Below are 18,680 nucleotides of genomic sequence, written 5' to 3' on the forward strand. Positions count from 1 at the left end.
CTTCCAGGTGCTCACAAGGAGGGAGGGAACCCGTCTCATTTTCGTCTCTGGGTGGCAGGTGCTAAATGTCTCATGGGCAAGTTATTTGCCTCCTTTAGGCTCAGATCACGATTTCAGTAAATCTGTGTTGAGTGAATGCATGATTTTGGGGCTGGAGGTTGGGGTGGTCCTGGAGGGGTGAGAGGCCCCCAGTGGGGGCCTGCCCCAGGTGGGTGGGGTCAGGCTTGAGCTTAGGGTTGCCAAGAAGTTCTTCATAGTCCAGCCACAGAAGCCTGCAGAAACTTCCTGCAGCAGTTTTCAGGAGCCCATGGTCACCCCAGGGCTTTGCAGGGCTCCAGCAGGGCGGGGCAGCTTTGTCTCAGGAGGCCAGCCGCCAGAGCACCCTCCTCTGGGGGACTGAGAGGAAGTCAGGGTGTGGGTGATCCCCAAGGGGCAGGCTCTGAGAGCCTGTAATTCCAAGTCGGGGGTAGGAATTTCCTGAATGTGCTGGAGGAAAGTGTTTAACTCGGATCCCCAGGAAGGGGCTTCAGAACATAATTCCGGAGGGGGTCTCTGAGTGATGGGGGGTTGAAGGGAGGACGGGGTGTAGGAGTCTACTTTCAGGGGGACTTAATTCCTGGGGGGTTTCAAGCCTTGGTTAATGTTAAGGGCTTCACGGGGGAGGGTCAGAATGTGAATGAGGGTGTCTCCGTGTGTGATGCGGGTGAAGAAAGGAATGAGTGTGCTAGGAGGTGAGGAGTGTGCAGTCGGGGCTCAGGGCTCCGGGCTCGGGGCTCTGGAGTGGGCTGGGGCGGGGCAGTTCTCCGCAGGGGCAGGGCCGCAGGAAGAGCTGGGGGTAGAGCCACCGGGAACCGACCAATGGGGAGGGTGCCCGTATTTGCACCCAGGAGCCTGCAAATTCCTCGGGGCTCAGATATCCGCCCCGACTCCCTCCCACCTCTCCCTCCCTCTCCCGCCCGCCCCGGACATAAAAGGCGGCAGGTGAGGCCCTCGCCACTCCTCTCGCCGTCCGCTGCTCCTCTGACCGGTGTCGCCCGAGTCCTCCTTCGCTATGACTTCCTACAGCTATCGCCAGTCGTCCGCCACCTCGTCCTTCGGGGGTCTGGGCGGCGGCTCCCTGCGCCTCGGGGCGGGAGGTGCCTTCCGCGCGCCCAGCATCCACGGGGGGTCGGGCGGCCGCGGCGTGTCTGTGTCCTCCGCCCGCTTCGTGTCCTCGTCCTCCGGGGGCTACGGCGGGGGCTACGGCGGGGGCTTCGGCAGCAGCCTTGCGGGCGGCCTGGCCCGGTCCGACGGGCTGCTGGGGGGCAATGAGAAGCTCACCATGCAAAACCTCAACGACCGCCTGGCCTCCTACCTGGACAAGGTGCGCGCCCTGGAGGAGGCCAACGGCGACCTGGAGGCGAAGATCCGTGACTGGTACCAGAAGCAGGGGCCCGGGCCCGCCCGCGACTACAGCCACTACTTCAAGACCATCGAGGACCTGCGGGACAAGGTGGGCGGCGGCCCAGCTGCGGGAGGTGCACCTGCCGCGCAAACCCAGCCCCGCGGGCCGGGTGAGGCCCGAGGAGCGACGGCAGGCACTGGAGCCACCACCCGGCGGGGCGGGAGCTAGCCCGGGAACTAGCCCGTTAGGACGTGGGAGGGCCGCAGGGTGGGGCAGAGAGCAGGGGGCAGGTGAGGAGGGGCAGGACAATGGGCAGGAAGTGGATGTCCGGGTGTCCGGGAAGGGGGCGGGTTAGTGGGGTGGGTGGGGTGTGCAGAGGCGGCGTGGTGGGGGGGCTGGTGGGTGGGGAGGCCTGGGAGAGAGGGTCCGAAGGAGTGGGAGGAGATGATGGGACAAGGCTAGGGGCTGCCCAGAGGCCTTGGCCCGGGCTGCAGTCGCAGCAGGGACAAGGAAGAATTTGGCCGGAGAGGAATGCAGTCCACCCGGGCCAAACCTACCCTCTGCTGCCCCCGGCATGGGCCCCTCGGCATTCTTTTCTCTGGTGGGGCAGGTCTGGTTTCCATCGTGCTCAGGCTGAAACCCCTCCTGCCCTGCCCCGCGGGGGTGGGGGCGCGGGCACACGTACTTAGGAACTTCTAGGAAGAATGGGAGGGGACAAATGCTAATAGCCTAAGGACCTGGTAAAGGCCAGACACACGTACAAGCAGAGCCCCCTCCCCCCCATCCTTTTCAGCAATAGTTTTTTGTGGGTGGAGAGTCCTGGGGTTGGGGGTGCTGGAGGCACAGGTCTAACAGGGAGCCCCTAAGGGTATGCAGGGTGGGGCTTGGTCTCCACCTTCAGGGAAAAGCTGGGAGCTCTGTCCCCAGAAATGTATCAGAAGCCAGTGGGATATTTAATGATCCCGCATGCTGGGGCTCCAAGCTCGCAGCTCCGCACAATGTTGCCCAGTGCCTGCCATGTGGCCGGCGTGGTGCTGGGTGCCAGGGGCATAGAGCAGATAGACCAGACCGTGGACAAGGAGGGACAGCTGGAGTTGGAAACAAAGTAGGATACTGCTTACACACTTCAAAAATTGTAACTTAACCATCAGAAATACATTATACCATGTACCTTCACCCATTTTCTTTCTGTCATACACACACCCAAAACGGAAGCAAAACTTTATTTACTTATTTTAAGATTTATTTATTTATTTGAGAGAGAGAGAGAGAGAGAGAGCAGGGTGGTGGAAGGGACAGAGGGAGAGGGAGAGAGAGAATCCTCAAGCAGACCCCCCCGCCGTGTGAAGCCCTATGCGGGGCTCCATCCCAGGACCCTGAGATTGTGACCTGAGCAAAAAATCAAGAGTCAGCTGTTCAACCAGCTGAGCCACCCAGGCGCCCCAGCAAAACTTCCTTGAAACAATTCTTAATCGTACTGTGGGTGATCTCTTCCCATATTTTATATTCTGTTCAGGTTCATTAAAAAACTCTGCAAATGATCTCTGAGTACAATGACTAGTGAGTCATGACTTGCTCTTTGAAAACATGAACCCAAGTACCTTAATCAATGGTGGGAACATGGCCATCACAGCAGAGGGACCTCAGATGGGAGCGAACGTGGACAAGAAATCCTGAGCTTCATTTCCCGCCTCTATGAAATAGGCATACCCACTGACCTGGCATGAACGATGGGGTGCACAGTGCTTGCCACATAACTGATGTTCAACAAATGGGAATTCCCTTTCCTGAGGCAGAATGTGCTTTGAATGGGGCTACGGACAAAAGTACCCCAACACTTTGTTTGGTTTGCAAATCACTAGAGTCTGCCTCCCTTAAGACCATTTAGAGTTTCCTTGGGGACAGGCCTCAGACACTTTCCTCCCAGTCTTACCTCCCGGCCCTCCCACCCCCATCCCCTACCCCCTGGCTCAGCGTCCCTGACGATGGTTTCTCCTGCTCCAGCTCCTGGGCATGGACTGATTCCAAGACCTCCCAGAGAGCCGGCCACTGGACAGCTGAGACATGGCTGGGGCTTTGGTCTCTAGGGGGTAGAGGCATACTCATTGGCTCTCCTCGCTCTTCTAGGAAGAAAGGGGTGGGCAGTGCCATATACTAAGCTGGTGCCAACTTCCTGCCTCTTATCTTCCAGATTCTTGGTGCCACCATCGAGAACTCCAAGATTGTCCTGCAGATTGACAATGCCCGTCTGGCTGCGGATGACTTCCGAACCAAGTGAGTATGTGTTTGCCTTGGAGAGCCGCAGAAGCCAGGGCAGGGAAGGAGGGGCAATCCCAGACCCTTTGGGGGCTCAGTGCCGTGGGGGGACTAGACTCTGTCCTCACTCACCCCAGTTGGCCTCAAGCCCCCCCCCCGCCCCCACCATGGACTCCTGAACCCTGGGGGAGATGGGGGAAGTCTTCAGAGGTTCAGAGGAAATGCTGGCCTGACTACACCTGTTTCCTCTGAAAGGTTTGAGACGGAGCAGGCCTTGCGCATGAGCGTGGAGGCCGACATCAACGGGCTGCGCCGGGTGCTGGACGAGCTGACCCTGGCCAGGACCGACCTGGAGATGCAGATCGAAGGCCTCAAGGAGGAGCTGGCCTACCTGAAGAAGAACCACGAGGAGGTGGGTTTCAGGCTGGGCCTTCTGTCCATCCGACCCCAACTTCCCAGGGCGGAGGACACTTTTTTATCCTGTATCCTTTTGAGGATGACCACACTTGCGGCACCCTCGGTGTGGCCCGGGCTGTGGAGCAGGGCTCCTATCCCAGCAGTGGAAGGTGCTAGTCTGGCTCTTGGTGCTGGCTCCAAGGTCTGCACCTGAACCAGCCCCTTTCCGTCTGGGGGATGGGGGAGTGACCTGGCCCAGGCCCAGCAGGCTCTGGGCTCTGACACGCCCTTCTCTGCTGTGTCTTTCCAGGAAATCAGTGCCCTGAGGGGCCAGGTGGGTGGCCAGGTCAGTGTGGAGGTGGATTCCGCTCCGGGCATCGACCTTGCCAAGATCCTGAGTGACATGAGAAGCCAATATGAGGTCATGGCTGAGAAGAACCGAAAGGATGCCGAAGCCTGGTTCACCAGCCGGGTACGCAGGGGATAGCAGGTGTCCTTTGGAGAGGCGGCAGGGAGAGAGGGCTTCATGCTGTCTGGCAGAGGGCTGCTGCAATGCTTAGTCCTTCTGCCTCCTCTCTTGCAGACTGAGGAGCTGAATCGAGAGGTGGCCGGCCACACGGAGCAGCTGCAGATGAGCAAGTCGGAGGTCACTGACCTGCGGCGCACCCTCCAGAGTCTGGAGATCGAGCTGCAGTCTCAGCTAAGCATGGTCTGTACCCCCCTGCCCTGTGGGATGCAGCCTGGCGCAGCCTGGGTCGTGGCTGTGCCCGTGCCCTCTCTGGGAACCAGTCTCCGCTGAGTCTCTCTCCCTCTCCCTGCCCTCAGAAAGCCGCCCTGGAAGGCACTTTGGCGGAAACAGAGGCCCGCTTTGGAGCCCAGCTGGCCCAGATCCAGGCTCTGATCAGCAGCATGGAAGCCCAGCTGAGCGATGTGCGTGCGGACACCGAGCGGCAGAACCAGGAGTACCAGCAGCTCATGGACATCAAGTCGCGGCTGGAGCAGGAGATCGCCACCTACCGCAGCCTGCTGGAGGACCAGGATGCCCACTACAACAACCTGCCCACCCCCAAGGCTCTCTGAGTCCGCCAGCCTCCTGGGCTTCCTGCCCTCCTGCAGAGGGGATCCCTTGGGTAGGGAGGGGAGGATTTGGGAGGAGAGGGACCCTACCCCTGGCTCTTACCCCTGACCTGCCAATAAAGTTTTATGGCTCGAAGAAGGATGTTGGGTTTGTTTTTTCGGCTCGTAGAGATGGGCCAGAACTTCTTGGTCCTGTTTCGGTTTTATCTGGATCGGAGTGCACCCTGTCCCAGGAGTGGGGAGGGAGGTGCCCACCAACTCCTGCTGGTAGGGTAATTCCTGTTTGCAGGACTCTTCGTTTATCTCACCTGTTCCTGAAAACAATCTTGTGAAACAAGCATTGTCCCCCCCCCCCGCTTTTTTTTTTAAAGATTTATTTATTTATTTGAGAGCGAGCGAGCGAGCATGCATGAGAGCAAGCCCGTGTGAGTGGGGGGGGAGGGGCAGAGGGAGAGAGTCCCCAAGCAGACTCCCTGCTGAGCCCGGAGCCCAACGCAGGGCCAGATCCCAGGACCCAGGAGAGCATGACCTGAGCCGAAACCAAGAGTCGGAAGCTGAACAGACTGAGCCACGGAGGCGCCCCGCATCGCTCCCTTTTTACTGTGGGTCAGAGAGGTGAAGTGGTTGGTTGTATACGTAACTCTTCTCATGTGGCAAAGCTGGGATTTGAACTGTGGTTTTTTTTTTCAGATTTAGTTTTCTTTCCATTTTAGTCCCTAAAGGGTTGTATTAGTGTGTCTGAAATGAATGTTTAATTGAGCACTTAGTATGTACCATTTGATCAAACAACCCTAAAAGGTAGTATGAGTAGCATCTTCGAGAGCAAGAAACAGGTTCAGAGAGGTTAAGTAACTTGTTCGAGGTCACACAGTGACTTCATGGCAGAGCCAGGACCAGAAACCAGGTTTCCTGATTATGAGCCCGTGGTGCCACCCCGGAGCCCAGTCTCCTGGGATTGGTACTTCTTGTGCCAGGTGCTCAGTACCTACCAGTCTTGCTCCGTGTGAGGGTCTAGGACTGGGATCCCCTGGGGCAGTTCCTTTTGATACATTGCTCCATCTAACTGAAAGAGAGCCTGGGGCTTTGGGGGTCAGAGCCTGAGTAATGGGGGCAGGCATCCCACTAGGAGGGCTGAAGAGGGTGTACCTGTCGGTGTGTATCAGCGTGCGTGCATGCACTAACACATTCGTCCATCCCTGGGCAGCCCCACATAAGCCCCTTACGCCCACCAGCTCATACCTGGGCCCAGAGCCTGGAATGGGACCCAGCGGTGACCCGGACCTCCCGTACAGACCCCCGACCTGGCTTGCCTGAGGCTGGTCCCAGGCCAGCAAATGAACTTGAGTCCCAGCTTCCCGGTCTAACTCTGCCCTTGTGTGGGTATGGTCTTGCCCCTGTGGTTTCCAGGACGGCTGCCAAGAACTGAGGCCAATTAAAGGTAAATAAGTAGTTCCACTTCCCCTTGGCCGAGAGGTTCAGGCTGAGTGGGTTGGTTAGGTCCCATGAGTCTGCCCAATCCTGTGATGGGGGCGGGGGGGGGGCGCGGCAGTGAGGAACCCTCCACCCCATGTCCCCAGGAGGTCTCCTGGAGGGGAGCGCTTGGCTCTGTGAGTGCCCGGCGCTGTGCGTGAGGAGGCTGTGACCCATTCGTCCCCTGCACTAGGCATCCTGAGTAGGTGTCCTTTCTGCCACTTTCCCGTGGGTCTTAGAGATCTTCCTTCACTTGCTTTGGGTCACAGAACTGGGGACCCCAGAACCCAGCTCTGCCTTCTCGCCCTGGGCCCGGAGCCCCTTCTGCCACCTCCCTAGCTATTCTGCTGTGGCCTCCAGCACCCACAGCCCCACTCTCCCTCTTAATTTTAGAGGCCTGGCTCACCCCCAGCCTGGGACTGCCCAGAGATTTTTGTCTCCTGTTCATGAAAGCCTCTGTTGTCACAGCTGAAACCCTCCCCTATGCCCCAGAGGCCCCAGGAATGTGGCCGTGGGGCGGGGTCTGGGCCCACACAGGTGGGGCAGGTGACTGGGTCCTAGGTCTGGGTGTCAGGAATGAAGCCTTCCTTTGTGTGTTTGTGTGTGGCGGGAGAGGCAAGCGCAGGGACACTTTCCTGTCTCAGTCTGCGAGCAGAAACCAGGGGTGCTGTGTTGACAGAGGCTGGGATGGAGGAAAGGGAGAAGGAGGGAAGGAGAGAGAAGGGGAGGGAATTCAGGGGGTGGGTCTTTCCCTCCCTCCTGGTCCTTGTGACCACTTCAGTTTGCAGAGCCTTTCCTGTCAGTCATAGGCATAGCTCCATCCCCGTGCGGCAGGCTGGGCAGGGGTTATTTCCATTTTCTGGGTTGGTAGACTGAGGCTGAGAGAGGCGGCTGGATTACTCAGAGAGCCACATACCTAAGAGAGGAGGAATTATCCGGGCCCTAGGACTTGTGCTCTCTCTGTCCCCATCATCTCCCTGGGGAGTGGGGAGGGGAGGGCGGATCTAGGGAGACCACCCCTCCATGTGTCATCCGATGCTCACTGGGCCCTGTAGCAGGACTCAGTGTTAACGGCTCCATTTTTTTTCTTTTAGTGCATTCTGGTGAAAGACACACGTAATTTACCATCTTAGCTGTGTTTAAGTGGACAGTTCTGTGGCCTTAAGTCCGTTCACATTACGGGGCCACCAGCATCACCATGCATGCTCGGGACTGTGTCCATCTTGTAAGACCGAAGCTCTAAATCTGTTAAACAGTAACTCCTGTGATTCCGACTACCCTAAGCGCCTCCTGTAAGTGGCAAAATGGCCCAATGTTAAGTCGGGAGCCTGGCTCGGAGAGGTAGAGTCACACCCAGAGGTGGAGTCCAGCCCAGGCTTTTCCCCTGGGCCGCACATCCCATCCCATGGACAGAAAGGCCCCGGGGATGGCGTCTCTGCAGTGGGCAAAGGACAGAAACTGGCACAGCGTCATGGGCGTGCTGCCTGGGGCAGGGCCCTGGGCTGCAGCCTGGGCCGGAGCCAAACAGACCTGGGCCCCACCTTTGCCCAGCCTCCCCACCTGGTGCTAATGAGCGGCACCAAGTGGCCCAGACCTTGAGCTCACAGGAGCTGTTTGCACTGGAAACAGGGATTTGTGACTGGGGCAGCTGCCACGCCAGCAGGGGCCTGATAGTGTACGAAAGCCACCTCTGGAGGGGTGCTGGAGGGGAGTCAGGGGGCAGAAGAGGGGCTGGCTGGGGCCCAGCCCTCCCTCAGCCTGGGGTGATGGCGTGTAATTGTTCCCCTGTTAATTGCTGGGGCCGTGATGTCTGCAGAGGCTTTAATGAGCTGTGGCTGATCTGAGTTTGATTATTTTTCTTTTGGAGGAAAAGACAATACCCTCTCACCCATGAGACAATACCGCACTGTCTGCGCCCCGCGCTCAGAGACCCGGCTCAGGCACCTCAATCCACCTAGGCCTGCCGTCCTTCTCGCACCGCCCCGGCTCGGACGGGAACCCCAAGTCCTGGGCCCCACTGTCTGCTTCCTAGAAGATGGGGAGGTGGGAGGAGGCAGGCTGGGGGCTCTCGGCCTCACGTGGAAGCTGAGAGTGCCCCTCGCGCAGGAACACATCCAGGGCTTCACAGGTAGTCATTGATGGAGCCAGGATTTGAACTGGAGCCTGGGGGACTGCGGAGCTCTATCTGCCTCACTGCGCTTCAGCCCTGGACCAGGTGTCCTCCTGACTCTCTGGATCAGCCTTGCTTCCCTCCCCAACCCCCTGGCTCTCCCGAAGCTCGGAGCTGGGCCAGAGGCCAGGCTGTGTCTCCAGGTGGTACTGCCCACAGGTATCACGTATCCCTGAAAGCCGGCCCCTGCGCTGGCGGCTGAGAAAAGGGCTCTCCTGAGTGTTCGGCTCCCCTCTCTGGCCTCAGCGTCCTGCTCTGAGAAGAGGTGTCTTCCAGTCTGCCTGCCAGGCCTCCCTGAATCCTCCCTCCCGACACTCAGGCACGTAGAGCCCTCTGGGTCGGGTCCCTCCCCGGCCCCAAAGTGCTTGACAGGACAAACGGAGTTAATCTGGCCCTGCTCTGCAGGGACATGCCTCTCTCTGGAGAAGGCAGGGGCTTTCTGGACCGTTCTCCAGTCTTATCTGCTGAGGTTTGCCCCAACGTGTCCCAGGAGCAAGCAAAGGTTCAGTGACATGTGCAGTTGGCAGGTGTCGGGATTATCCATCAGTTGCTTGTCAGCCCGAGCCTCCTGGCCTTTGGGAGAGTGCCAGTGCGATGGGGCTGGGGGGAGCTGGGTGGGGAGGGGAGGAGAGGCTGCAGGAGGAGAGTCCTGCAGCATCAGGCAAGTGACAGATGCAGGCTTCTCTGATCACCTTAGCTGCAACTTGACTCATGACCCCACTCTCCTGTCTTCAGCCTGTCCCCATGGGCCTTTCCTGCCCCAAGCCTGTGCCTCTGCCCACCCATCCCCCCAAGGCCACCGCTCTCCCTGGGCCTTGCAGGCTCACACGTGGGGTCTGTGAGTGGGGAGTGGACTCCCAAACTGAGAGCGGGGAGCTGGCCGCCTTGGTGTGGGGGTCCTGGGCTGGTGGCCGCAGAGAGGTCCGGAAAGAGCAGATCTGGCTGGAGCTGCTCCCACCCTGCAGGCGGAGGCCTGGGAGCTGAGGAGTGATCCGAGTTTGCTTCCCGCTACTCTTGCTGTTCTCCCTGAGTGCAGAGATGAACCTGCCTTCCAAGTGTTAAAACCATGGCCCTGGGGCAAATATCCATTCATTCTGAATCATCTCTTTTGTTGTACTGAAAAAAAAGACGGAAAGAAAAGAGAAACTGCACATTAGCCCCGCAGAGGTGTGCAGGCAGTTGTGTTTGAACACAGGAGTTGGCTTCCCTTTGGGGGAGGAGACGCGGTCCCACAACACCCTCGGAGGGGTATATAAGGAGCCCCAGGCTGGGGGGTGACCGGGCAGTGCTCTGCGCTCAGCCCAGCCTGCACCTCCCCCAGCGCCTCTGTGCGAGCAGAGGACTCGCCAGCTGCCCGGCCATGAGTACCACGTTTCTGCAGACCTCTTCCTCCGCCTTTGGGGGTGGCTCTACCAGGGGGGGTTCCCTCCGGGTTGGGGGAGGCGGCTTTGGTGGGGGGAGTCTCTGTGGGGGCGGTGGAAGCCGCAGTATTTCGGCTTCTTCTGCTAGGTTCGCCTCCTCGGGGTCAGGAGGCGGCTATGGGGGAGGCATGAGCTGCGGCTTCGGTGGAGGGTCTGGGAGTGGTTTCGGCGGAGGGGGCTTTGGAGGTGGCCTTGGAGGGGGCTTTGGAGGTGGCCTCAGTGGTGGCTTTGGTGGGGGTTTTGGCGGTGGCTACGGTGACTACGGCGGTGGCGATGGCGGCCTCCTCTCCGGCAACGAGAAGCTCACCATGCAAAACCTCAACGACCGCCTGGCCTCCTACCTGGACAAGGTGCGCGCCCTGGAGGAGGCCAACGGCGACCTGGAGGTGAAGATCCGGGACTGGTACCAGAGGCAGAGCCCCAGCAGCCCAGAGAGGGACTATAGCCCCTACTTCAAGACCATTGAGGAGCTGCGCGACAAGGTGAGTCCTCGGGTGTCGGACGGGGAGACGGGAACAGGTGGCTGGTGCCTGCACGCGTCTGTGACATCCGTGCTCTTGCTGCTTCAAGGAAAGCGTTCCCTGCCCGGGCGGCGACTGTTGGTGTGCAGCTTGGAGAGCAGGGAATGCTTTCCAGGTGTGGATGCCGGCACACACCCGCTCAACTTGGCATTGTGGGAGATCCTGGGCCTCCCAGGGGATCCCAGTGGGGGCGGGGAGGGTTGTCCCAGTGCGGGTGTGACACACGCCCTGCAGGGCCCTGCACCAGGTGCCGTTTTGCTTCTTTACAAGAACGGTAAGTGTCGCCCCAGGAGCCCTGAATGCCAGGACCACTGGCCTCACCCTTTGAGGATATCTTTGGGGCCAAAAGCAGTACTGGGACTTCGGAGACATACAACCCATGATGTACTCTGCCAGCCACTTGCTCACCCTTTCAGCTCACCTGCACCAGTTCCCTGAGCTGTGTGCCTTCCTGACCTGCCCTCCAGGTTGCTCCTGGCTGTGGGATGTTCTGTGGGTCCATGGCTGTGTCCAGGTGTGCAGGAGGCTAGTGACCAGGGCCGGCTGGTGGACTCCCCCTGACAGGGCTGTTGTCAGAGCCCACTGAATCCCACCCCAACCCCTCCTGGCCAGGCAATATCCACAGGGGAGTCCAGGCACTCGGGGCTCCTTGGTCTTCCATGCCCTGGAGGCAGGAAGGGTGGCTTGGGGGCAGAGCAAGTCGTGGGCACTTGCAGGAACGCTGAACTCTGCCCTGGGGAGCCTACAGGCTTCTGTTGCTGGGGAGACTGTCAGCCAGGGGTCTGACCTGGGGCGCAGGGTGGGGAGAGCAGCAGGGAAGACGGAACAATGCTCTAGGCACCGACTCCCTGTCTCCTGCAGATCCTGGCGGCCACCATCGACAACTCCCGTGTCATCCTGGAGATCGACAACGCCCGGCTGGCAGCGGATGACTTCAGACTCAAGTATGCTCCTGCCTCCTTCTCCCCTTCTGGATTCCCCCCTTTTCTCAGCCTTCTTCTCCCTCCTCCGGCTCCAACAGCCCAGACCTCTTGCCCTTCCTTACTCTGGCCTCCCTTTCTCTTCCCAGGTATGAGAACGAGCTAGCCCTGCGCCAGAGCGTGGAGGCTGACATCAACGGGCTGCGCCGGGTGCTGGACGAGCTGACCCTGGCCAAGACCGACCTGGAGATGCAGATCGAAGGCCTGAACGAGGAGCTGGCCTACCTGAAGAAGAACCACGAGGAGGTGGGTGCCGGCAGGGGCTGCTGGTGGCCGGAGGCAGAGTGGGGTCATTGGCTCCTCCTCCTAGTTGGCTGAAGGGCTTAGTGGTTCAGATATGCTCCCCTCCACCAAATCAGGGGTCCCCATGGAGAGCAAGGGGTACTATCCTTTGGGGACCCAGGCCCCTTTCCTTCTCAGATCCATAGCCAGACCAGGTGGTCACTGTGACCTGCTGTCCTGATCTGTTTCATGAGCTCAGACAAGGGCCCTACTGTCTTGGGGTCCTCCCGTAGCACCTAGCAAGGAAGAGAGGCCCTCTGAGCCAGGGGCCCATGTGATGGCACCTCTTCACGTTCAGTGGGAAGCAGAGGATGGGGGTGGGGACAAGGAGCTCGAAGGGTGTGTAGTGAGTTACGGGTGAAGCCAGGATGGGCCAGTGGGAGCCCAGACTCTCAGCTCTCCCTTCCGCCCTCTGTCCCTTAACGGGCCCTGACCACCCTGCAGGAGATGAAGGAGTTCGGCGGCCAGCTGGCAGGCCAGGTCAGCGTGGAGATGGACGCGGCACCGGGCGTGGACCTGACCCGTGTGCTGGCCGGGATGAGGGAGCAGTACGAGGCCATGGCCGAGAAGAACCGGAGGGACGCTGAGGCCTGGTTCTTCAGCAAGGTGGGCCTGACCTCGTGGCCCCGCCCCAGCTCCCCAGGTCTCCCAGGACGCCTGTGGGCCTCACTTGTCTTGTGTGGGACCCACAGACAGAGGAGCTGAACAAGGAGGTGGCCTCCAACACAGAGATGATTCAGACCAGCAAGACGGAGATCACAGACCTGAGGCGCACGCTGCAGGGGCTGGAGATCGAGCTGCAGTCCCAGCTCAGCATGGTAGGGGTTCCCTGCCCCCCACCCCCCCACCCCAGGGCGGCCTGGCCGCTCCCACCGTCCAGGGCTGGTTAAGTCTTGGCTTCCCAAGCCCCATCCGAGGGGGTTCTCTGCGCTCCATTCAACGCCAGTCCGCACGCCCGCGGCAGCTTCCTTCCTGCCCTGACGGGGTGTCTGTCCATCTGTTGGCCCTCCAGAAAGCCGGGCTGGAGGGTTCGCTGGAGGACACGGAATGCCGCTACGCCTCGCAGCTGTCCCAGATCCAGGGGCTCATCAGCGGCCTGGAGGCCCAGCTGAGCGAGCTGCGCAGTGAGATGGAGTGCCAGAACCAGGAGTACAAGACACTGCTGGACATCAAGTCGCGGCTGGAGCAGGAGATCGCCACCTACCGCAGCCTGCTGGAGGGCCAGGACGCCAGGCAGGGGCGAGGGCGCAGGGGGAGGAATGAGGGAGCAGCCGGCTGGGGTTGGGGTGGAGAGTCGTCTTACGTGGACAGCAGTGGGACAGCACAAGGAAGCAGATGGCGTGCTATTATAGATCAGAACTTATCTGCTGAGGGGTGGCAGGTCTGGACAGGCTCTCGGGATGTCCCAGCCTCTAGAGACGTCAGATGTGCGGCTGGTGGTGGGGGGCGCTGGAGAGGATTGCTTAGCCAGCCACCGGGGCCTGCCTTAGGCAGACCTGGGCTCGTGCCCTTCTCTTATATCTGTATCCCCTCTCTTTCAGGATGGCTGGCATTGGCACCAGAGAAGGTAAGAAGGCTTCACTCTTCCCACAGGGGGTGGCAAGGGGAGCTATCGAAGCCACTATTCCCCCTGGAATGGGGTAGAAGGAGAAAGACGTCAAACATGCCAGTGGGGAGGGGACATGCCCATTCCAGGCCATACCTCTTCCTCAGCCCCACTCTACTGGAGATTTATTGAGAACCTTCCAGGTTGAGCAGGCTTTGGCCGGGGTATAGCTTCCCCCAGTCCCCACCTTCCTGCACCCAATGGTAAGAAGCCCCCAATCCTTTCCTGCTCATCTGTGGTTAAATCCCTGACTTTCTTGCTCGCTGCGGGACGTAACTGCCACCACCCACCTCTATGATGAGTGATTCAACGCCAGACCTCCTGGCCAGCGGCCATTCTCAGGGGTGCTGTCCAGTTCTCCCCGAGCTCAGCCAAGGTCCTGACTGCCTTGGGAGCAAGAACAGCAAGGGTCCCCCACTCTAAAGCTTGCTCCTTCTTTCCACAGCCTCGCTGGGAGGCAGTGGCGGCAAAGTTCGCATCAACGTCGAGGAGACAGTGGATGGGAAGGTGGTTTCTTCTCGCAAGAGAGAGGTCTGAGTGCCCGGTGCCAGAGAGACGTCCCTCGTCACCTCCACCCTCCCCAGGCTGAGTGGAGCACTGGCTAGAGGGGCCAGAAGAGCAAACCCCAGTCCCCTCCCCTTGTTGGGTGCTTGGCATGCTCCCCCTCCCCTCCAGCTCTCCATCTGCTTTTGAGCAGGGACGGGCAAGATGTCGCTGGGTTGGGTAACAAGCTCGTTTGTACCGTGTCTGTCCATGCAATAAAGAATGGCTTTTCCTTTTGCAAATATCTCTTGGTAGTATGTCAGTTTTTCTGGTTGGGGGCCTCTGTGGGCTTAGGACCCACAGGTTGACATCTCTTCTTACCGTGGCCTCTTCCCTGCATGGTCATAATTCATTCTTTGGGGTGCCTAGGGCACCTACGACCAACTCAGGCTGCTCAGGTGACTTGCAGTTCTGGCTGATTCCATCCAGTGATCGTGGAAGCAGGAGAGGGGGGTTTTCCTCAGAGCCGTTTGGTGCGCCCAGCACGGTTCTTGTCGCACGGAGCAATTATTTACCGAACGACTGACTGTATAGATTGTATTGGCTCACTACCGTGTGGGTTGGCACCGTGCTAGGCAACCCCACCCATGGGTCTCGTTTAATGCAACTGTGGGCGGTCAGGATTTATGATTCCCATCTTAGAGATGAGGAAGTCAGGGAGGTGCATGTCTTCACCAGGGGCCTCATGAATGGCTAGTGAACAACAGGGGCTGGGACTGGGCCCTACATCTGCATGACTCAAAGTCCAGCACTTGTTCCGGGAGCCCAGGCCCTGGCCCTTCACAGCTCATTGCCAGGACCGGCTTCCTTATTTCTGGCCCTCCCACATGTGTCCTAGAATCTCCCCTTTTTCCCAGTCAGGCACACCTGACCTCCGGAGTGGCTGAGCCAGGTAACAGCTCTGCCTCCTGCAAAGAGGGACCTTACCCATTCCCATACCCCCTGAAGCCACCATCTCCTTTCCATAAGGCAATTAAAGTGCTCAGAGGGAAAGACACCAACTCCAGGAAGCCCTCCAAGATTTCTCCAAGCTTAAGTCCAAAGAAACATCAACCCCAATTGCCTTCCTCAGTCCAAACCCTGCTCCTTCTCCCCCATCCCCAGCGTCTCTGCCCTTGGACTCACTAGAGCAGCAGTATCCACACACACTTAATTTGTTGCTTCTGGTCTGAGGCTGGTTCCACTGGGATTCATAACTCCAGACAGAAGGCAAGGAATGAGGAAGCAGAGAACTCTGGGTGCTGTGGCTGGGCTGGGCTCTGGTGAGGATTCGGGGGAAGAGGGAAAACCGGTTTCTTAGTCCTGAGGGGAAGAGGAGGTTGGAGGTGCCTCTGTTCTCCTGAGAATCAGATCATTTGCAGGGGGCAGAATCAAGCCCTCCGAGAGGGCCTCCATGAGTCTTGCTGGGTGAAACTCCTAGCCCAGCGATCCTGGTTGGAGAGAGGGTGGCACCTGTCTTTTCTGGGGGAGATTTAATCCAGAATGTGTCTCCTGAGTACATACTTTGAGACCAGACTTTTCAGGGGTTGGAGGAATGAAACAGGATTTATGAAGTGTCTACACTATGCAGGGCTCTGGGCAGGGCGTTCAGTGGATGGCATCTCGTTTACTCCCCCAGGCGCCTTGTCAAGGTGGGCTCAGCCTACAGCACCAGTTTTCAGAGAGGAAACTGAGGCTCAGGGAAGTTCAGTAACTTGAATGAAGTCACAAGCTGGGAAACAGTGAGCCTGGGTCTGGGACTGGTCTCTCTGGTTTCAGACCCTTGCGTTTCCCTTGATGTCGTGAAGGTGATGGAAACCGGCAACACCTTTCTTAAGAGGGTGTGTTAATCTGAAACCCCTTTCTAGGATAAAGAAAGGGGGGGTAATCAGAAGGGGGAATGAAACATGAGAGACTATGGACTATGAGAAACAAACTGAGGGCTACAGAGGGGAGGGGGGTGGGGGAATGGGATAGACCGGTGATGGATATTAAGGAGGGCACGTATTGCATGGTGCACTGGGTGTTATACACAACTAATGAATCATCGAGCTTTACATCGGAAACCGGGGATGTACTGTATGGTGACTAACATAATATAATAAAAAATCATTATTAATAAAAAAAAAAAATCTGAAACCCCTCTCTTAGCCCCTGTGGGAAGCCTGTTCAAATGTCATACAGCCATTACCGTCAGAAAGATTATTCTCACGTCTGACCTTGGTTTCTCACGTCGTAGCTTAAGCTCACGCTGAAGCCCAAAGCATTAGCTGTCGCGTCCCTGACGTCCTGAGGACAGCCAGGCCCCTTCCCGAGTCTCCCAGGCCCAACGGCCCGACTGCCGCTCCTGCTTCACTGGCCTCCGGGTCTCTGTCGAGGAGTCTCAGGGCTTCAAAGCACCCCACAGGGGGTTTTCTCAGCCCATAGTTTGTCAAAATAGCCCCTGCAAAGGTGCAGAGAGGCAACGTGGGCCCCCCCACCCTCATGCAGCAGGCCTTTCTCAGGGCCAGACCCTGGGCTGGAGAGAGAAAGCTGCTTCTGTTTTCTCGGAGTGCCCATTCCTGCTCTCCTGGGATTCTGGGGTTCGAGAGAGGTCCTTGCACTTGCCAAATCCTGTTTCCTGCCTGGCCCTGGCGTGAGACGCTCACACCCAGGGAGAGCTTGTTCCTGGCTGAGCCCTTTAAGTAGGCTTTGGGCAGAGATGGCCCGCCTTCTGCCGGCCCCTGGGCTGAGGTCGGGCTTGGTTTCCAACCAATCCGGGAAGCAAGCAGCAGCCTCCCTTGTGCCCTAGAGAGAGGCTAGCTTTGGGGCCAGCGATGAGGGACTTCGGCTAGTCTCGGGTGAGGCTGGGCTTCCCAGAGCAGGCACAGGGCATGCCTACCCATCTCCCTGAGGACTTCGCCTGGTCCCTGTCTCTCTCCGATCTCAGTGGCCTCGGCTTTAAACTGGGGGGTCTGGCTGCACCAGACTCAAGGTTCTCATGGGTTCATCTGTATCCTGGGACCTCTGAGATCGGTGACAGCAGGGGCCGTGTCTCCTCCTTGCACCGCTGAGCCCTCAGAGTGGGAGCTTCCTAAGTATTTGTTGAATTAACGCATGACCTTGCTTCTCCTTTGCTCTTTCCTGCCTTAGACATGGCTCTGGCCATTCACTAGTGTTTCGGGGGAGTGTGCTCCCGGTGGCCACCTGTCCCTCCATGGGCAGCTGGCAGCATAGGGGGAAATCAGGAGCTGGCAGCTTCTCCCGTGAGATTTGCAGCCGGGATGACCCCATTGGATGCTACTCCCGGTCGCCATCCCCTCTCCCCCAAAGCCAGCAGACAAAGTATCCTCGAAACTGCTTGTCTGGCATTTGACAGCTGCCCTCTGCCAGGAGTAGTATTTGGAGGGACTCAAAGGCCTTTTCCTCAGGGAATGTAAAGCCGGGTTGGGGAAATAAGACAGGCATGCCACCAACTGTCACTTGTCTGGTCCTGGTGGGCACCATGCTGGCTGCAGGGACCAGAGAGGAAAGCACAGCAAACTGGCACGGGATGGAGGCCCAGGACAGGTCATGACCCAAGGATGAGCTTGAACTTCCTCATTTGTAAAAGGGAGGGCCTAGCAACCTTCTGTCTGGCAAGTTTTCCTGCGTGTCAGGCGCTTCTCAAATGCTCACTCATCTAATGCCTGGTTTTCAGCGGTGGCCACCGAACCACTGAAAGGTTAACTTTCCCAAGGTCACACAGCCAGTTGCTGGCAGATACAGGGTTGAAACTCAGTTCCACCTAATTCAAAGCCTTTGCTGACCTCCCTGGGTTTCTGGGAAGCCCGGGTGGTATAAAGCATTCTAGAAAGCTGGGGACTGTAGCCGTGTATGGACTCGGGGCATTGCCACTGGGCAGGAGAAGGCCCCGAGTACTGCTGTGTGAGGCAGGTGTGTCTGCGGGCGAGGGGGGGCTGACCAGACAGCCCAGGTCCACTGTCCGGGGAAGGTCTGCTTTTCATGAAAGGCTCCTTCTCCGTGGGGGAGCCTCAAAACCCTCTGGGAGATGGGTCAGCCATTCTGGGCTCCAGGCCCCATGTGGTCCAGGGAAAGAGAGAAGGAGAGAGGAGCCTGAGCCAAGAGCCAAGCGAGGATGCCTGAATTCGGAGCTGGGGGACAGGATTTAGGCCTCAGCTGTGCAGGTGAACAATCTGGCCACTCTGGACAAATCCTTGAGAATCCAAGACCCAGGGAGGCACTGCTGAAGGAAACTTAGAAATCAGTCCACGTAAGGCCCACAGCGAGGCGGCGGTAGAGCTGGAAAGCCATGCGTTTCTCCTTGCTTCCCGTTGCCTTGGGCTCTGGCCTTCTGGGGCTCATTGTCGCCCTTTGTGAATGAGGACATTGGATGGGAAAGTTCCTGGACGACTCTGGCTTTGACATGCGGCATTGAGCACCCTCGCAAGCCCCTGAGCTTTGGAGATCACATCAGGACAGACAGCAGACAGGCTTCCCCATCAGGCCCAGCCCCTGTGGGAAACAGGACCCTCTACCCGCTGGGCCTGCAGTGATAGGGAGCCTGGGAGCATGGAGGGGAGCCGAGGACGCCCATGCTTGGGGGCAGTGGTGCT

The 18,680-nt window shown here is 58.7% G+C and overlaps 2 protein-coding genes across 2 annotated transcripts; both read left to right on the forward strand.

The window, feature by feature from the left end:
• Positions 1-1,051: 1,051 nt before the first annotated feature.
• Positions 1,052-5,116, forward strand: LOC103672606 (keratin, type I cytoskeletal 19). The gene is made up of 6 exons (XM_040639881.1): positions 1,052-1,492; positions 3,576-3,658; positions 3,896-4,052; positions 4,347-4,508; positions 4,620-4,745; positions 4,862-5,116. Exons 1-6 carry the CDS (start codon positions 1,052-1,054, stop codon positions 5,114-5,116), a joined length of 1,224 nt encoding a protein of 407 aa, XP_040495815.1.
• Positions 5,117-10,113: 4,997 nt separating this feature from the next.
• On the forward strand, positions 10,114-14,100 carry LOC103672552 (keratin, type I cytoskeletal 15). The gene is made up of 8 exons (XM_040639880.1): positions 10,114-10,656; positions 11,557-11,639; positions 11,765-11,921; positions 12,402-12,563; positions 12,650-12,775; positions 12,970-13,190; positions 13,499-13,524; positions 14,009-14,100. The coding sequence occupies exons 1-8, from the start codon at positions 10,114-10,116 to the stop codon at positions 14,098-14,100; spliced, it is 1,410 nt and encodes a 469-aa protein (XP_040495814.1).
• Positions 14,101-18,680: the final 4,580 nt, after the last annotated feature.

Source organism: Ursus maritimus, unplaced genomic scaffold (genome assembly GCF_017311325.1).
Source record: "Ursus maritimus isolate PB19 unplaced genomic scaffold, ASM1731132v1 scaffold_24, whole genome shotgun sequence".
In the NCBI taxonomy this organism is placed as follows: Eukaryota; Metazoa; Chordata; class Mammalia; order Carnivora; family Ursidae; genus Ursus; species Ursus maritimus.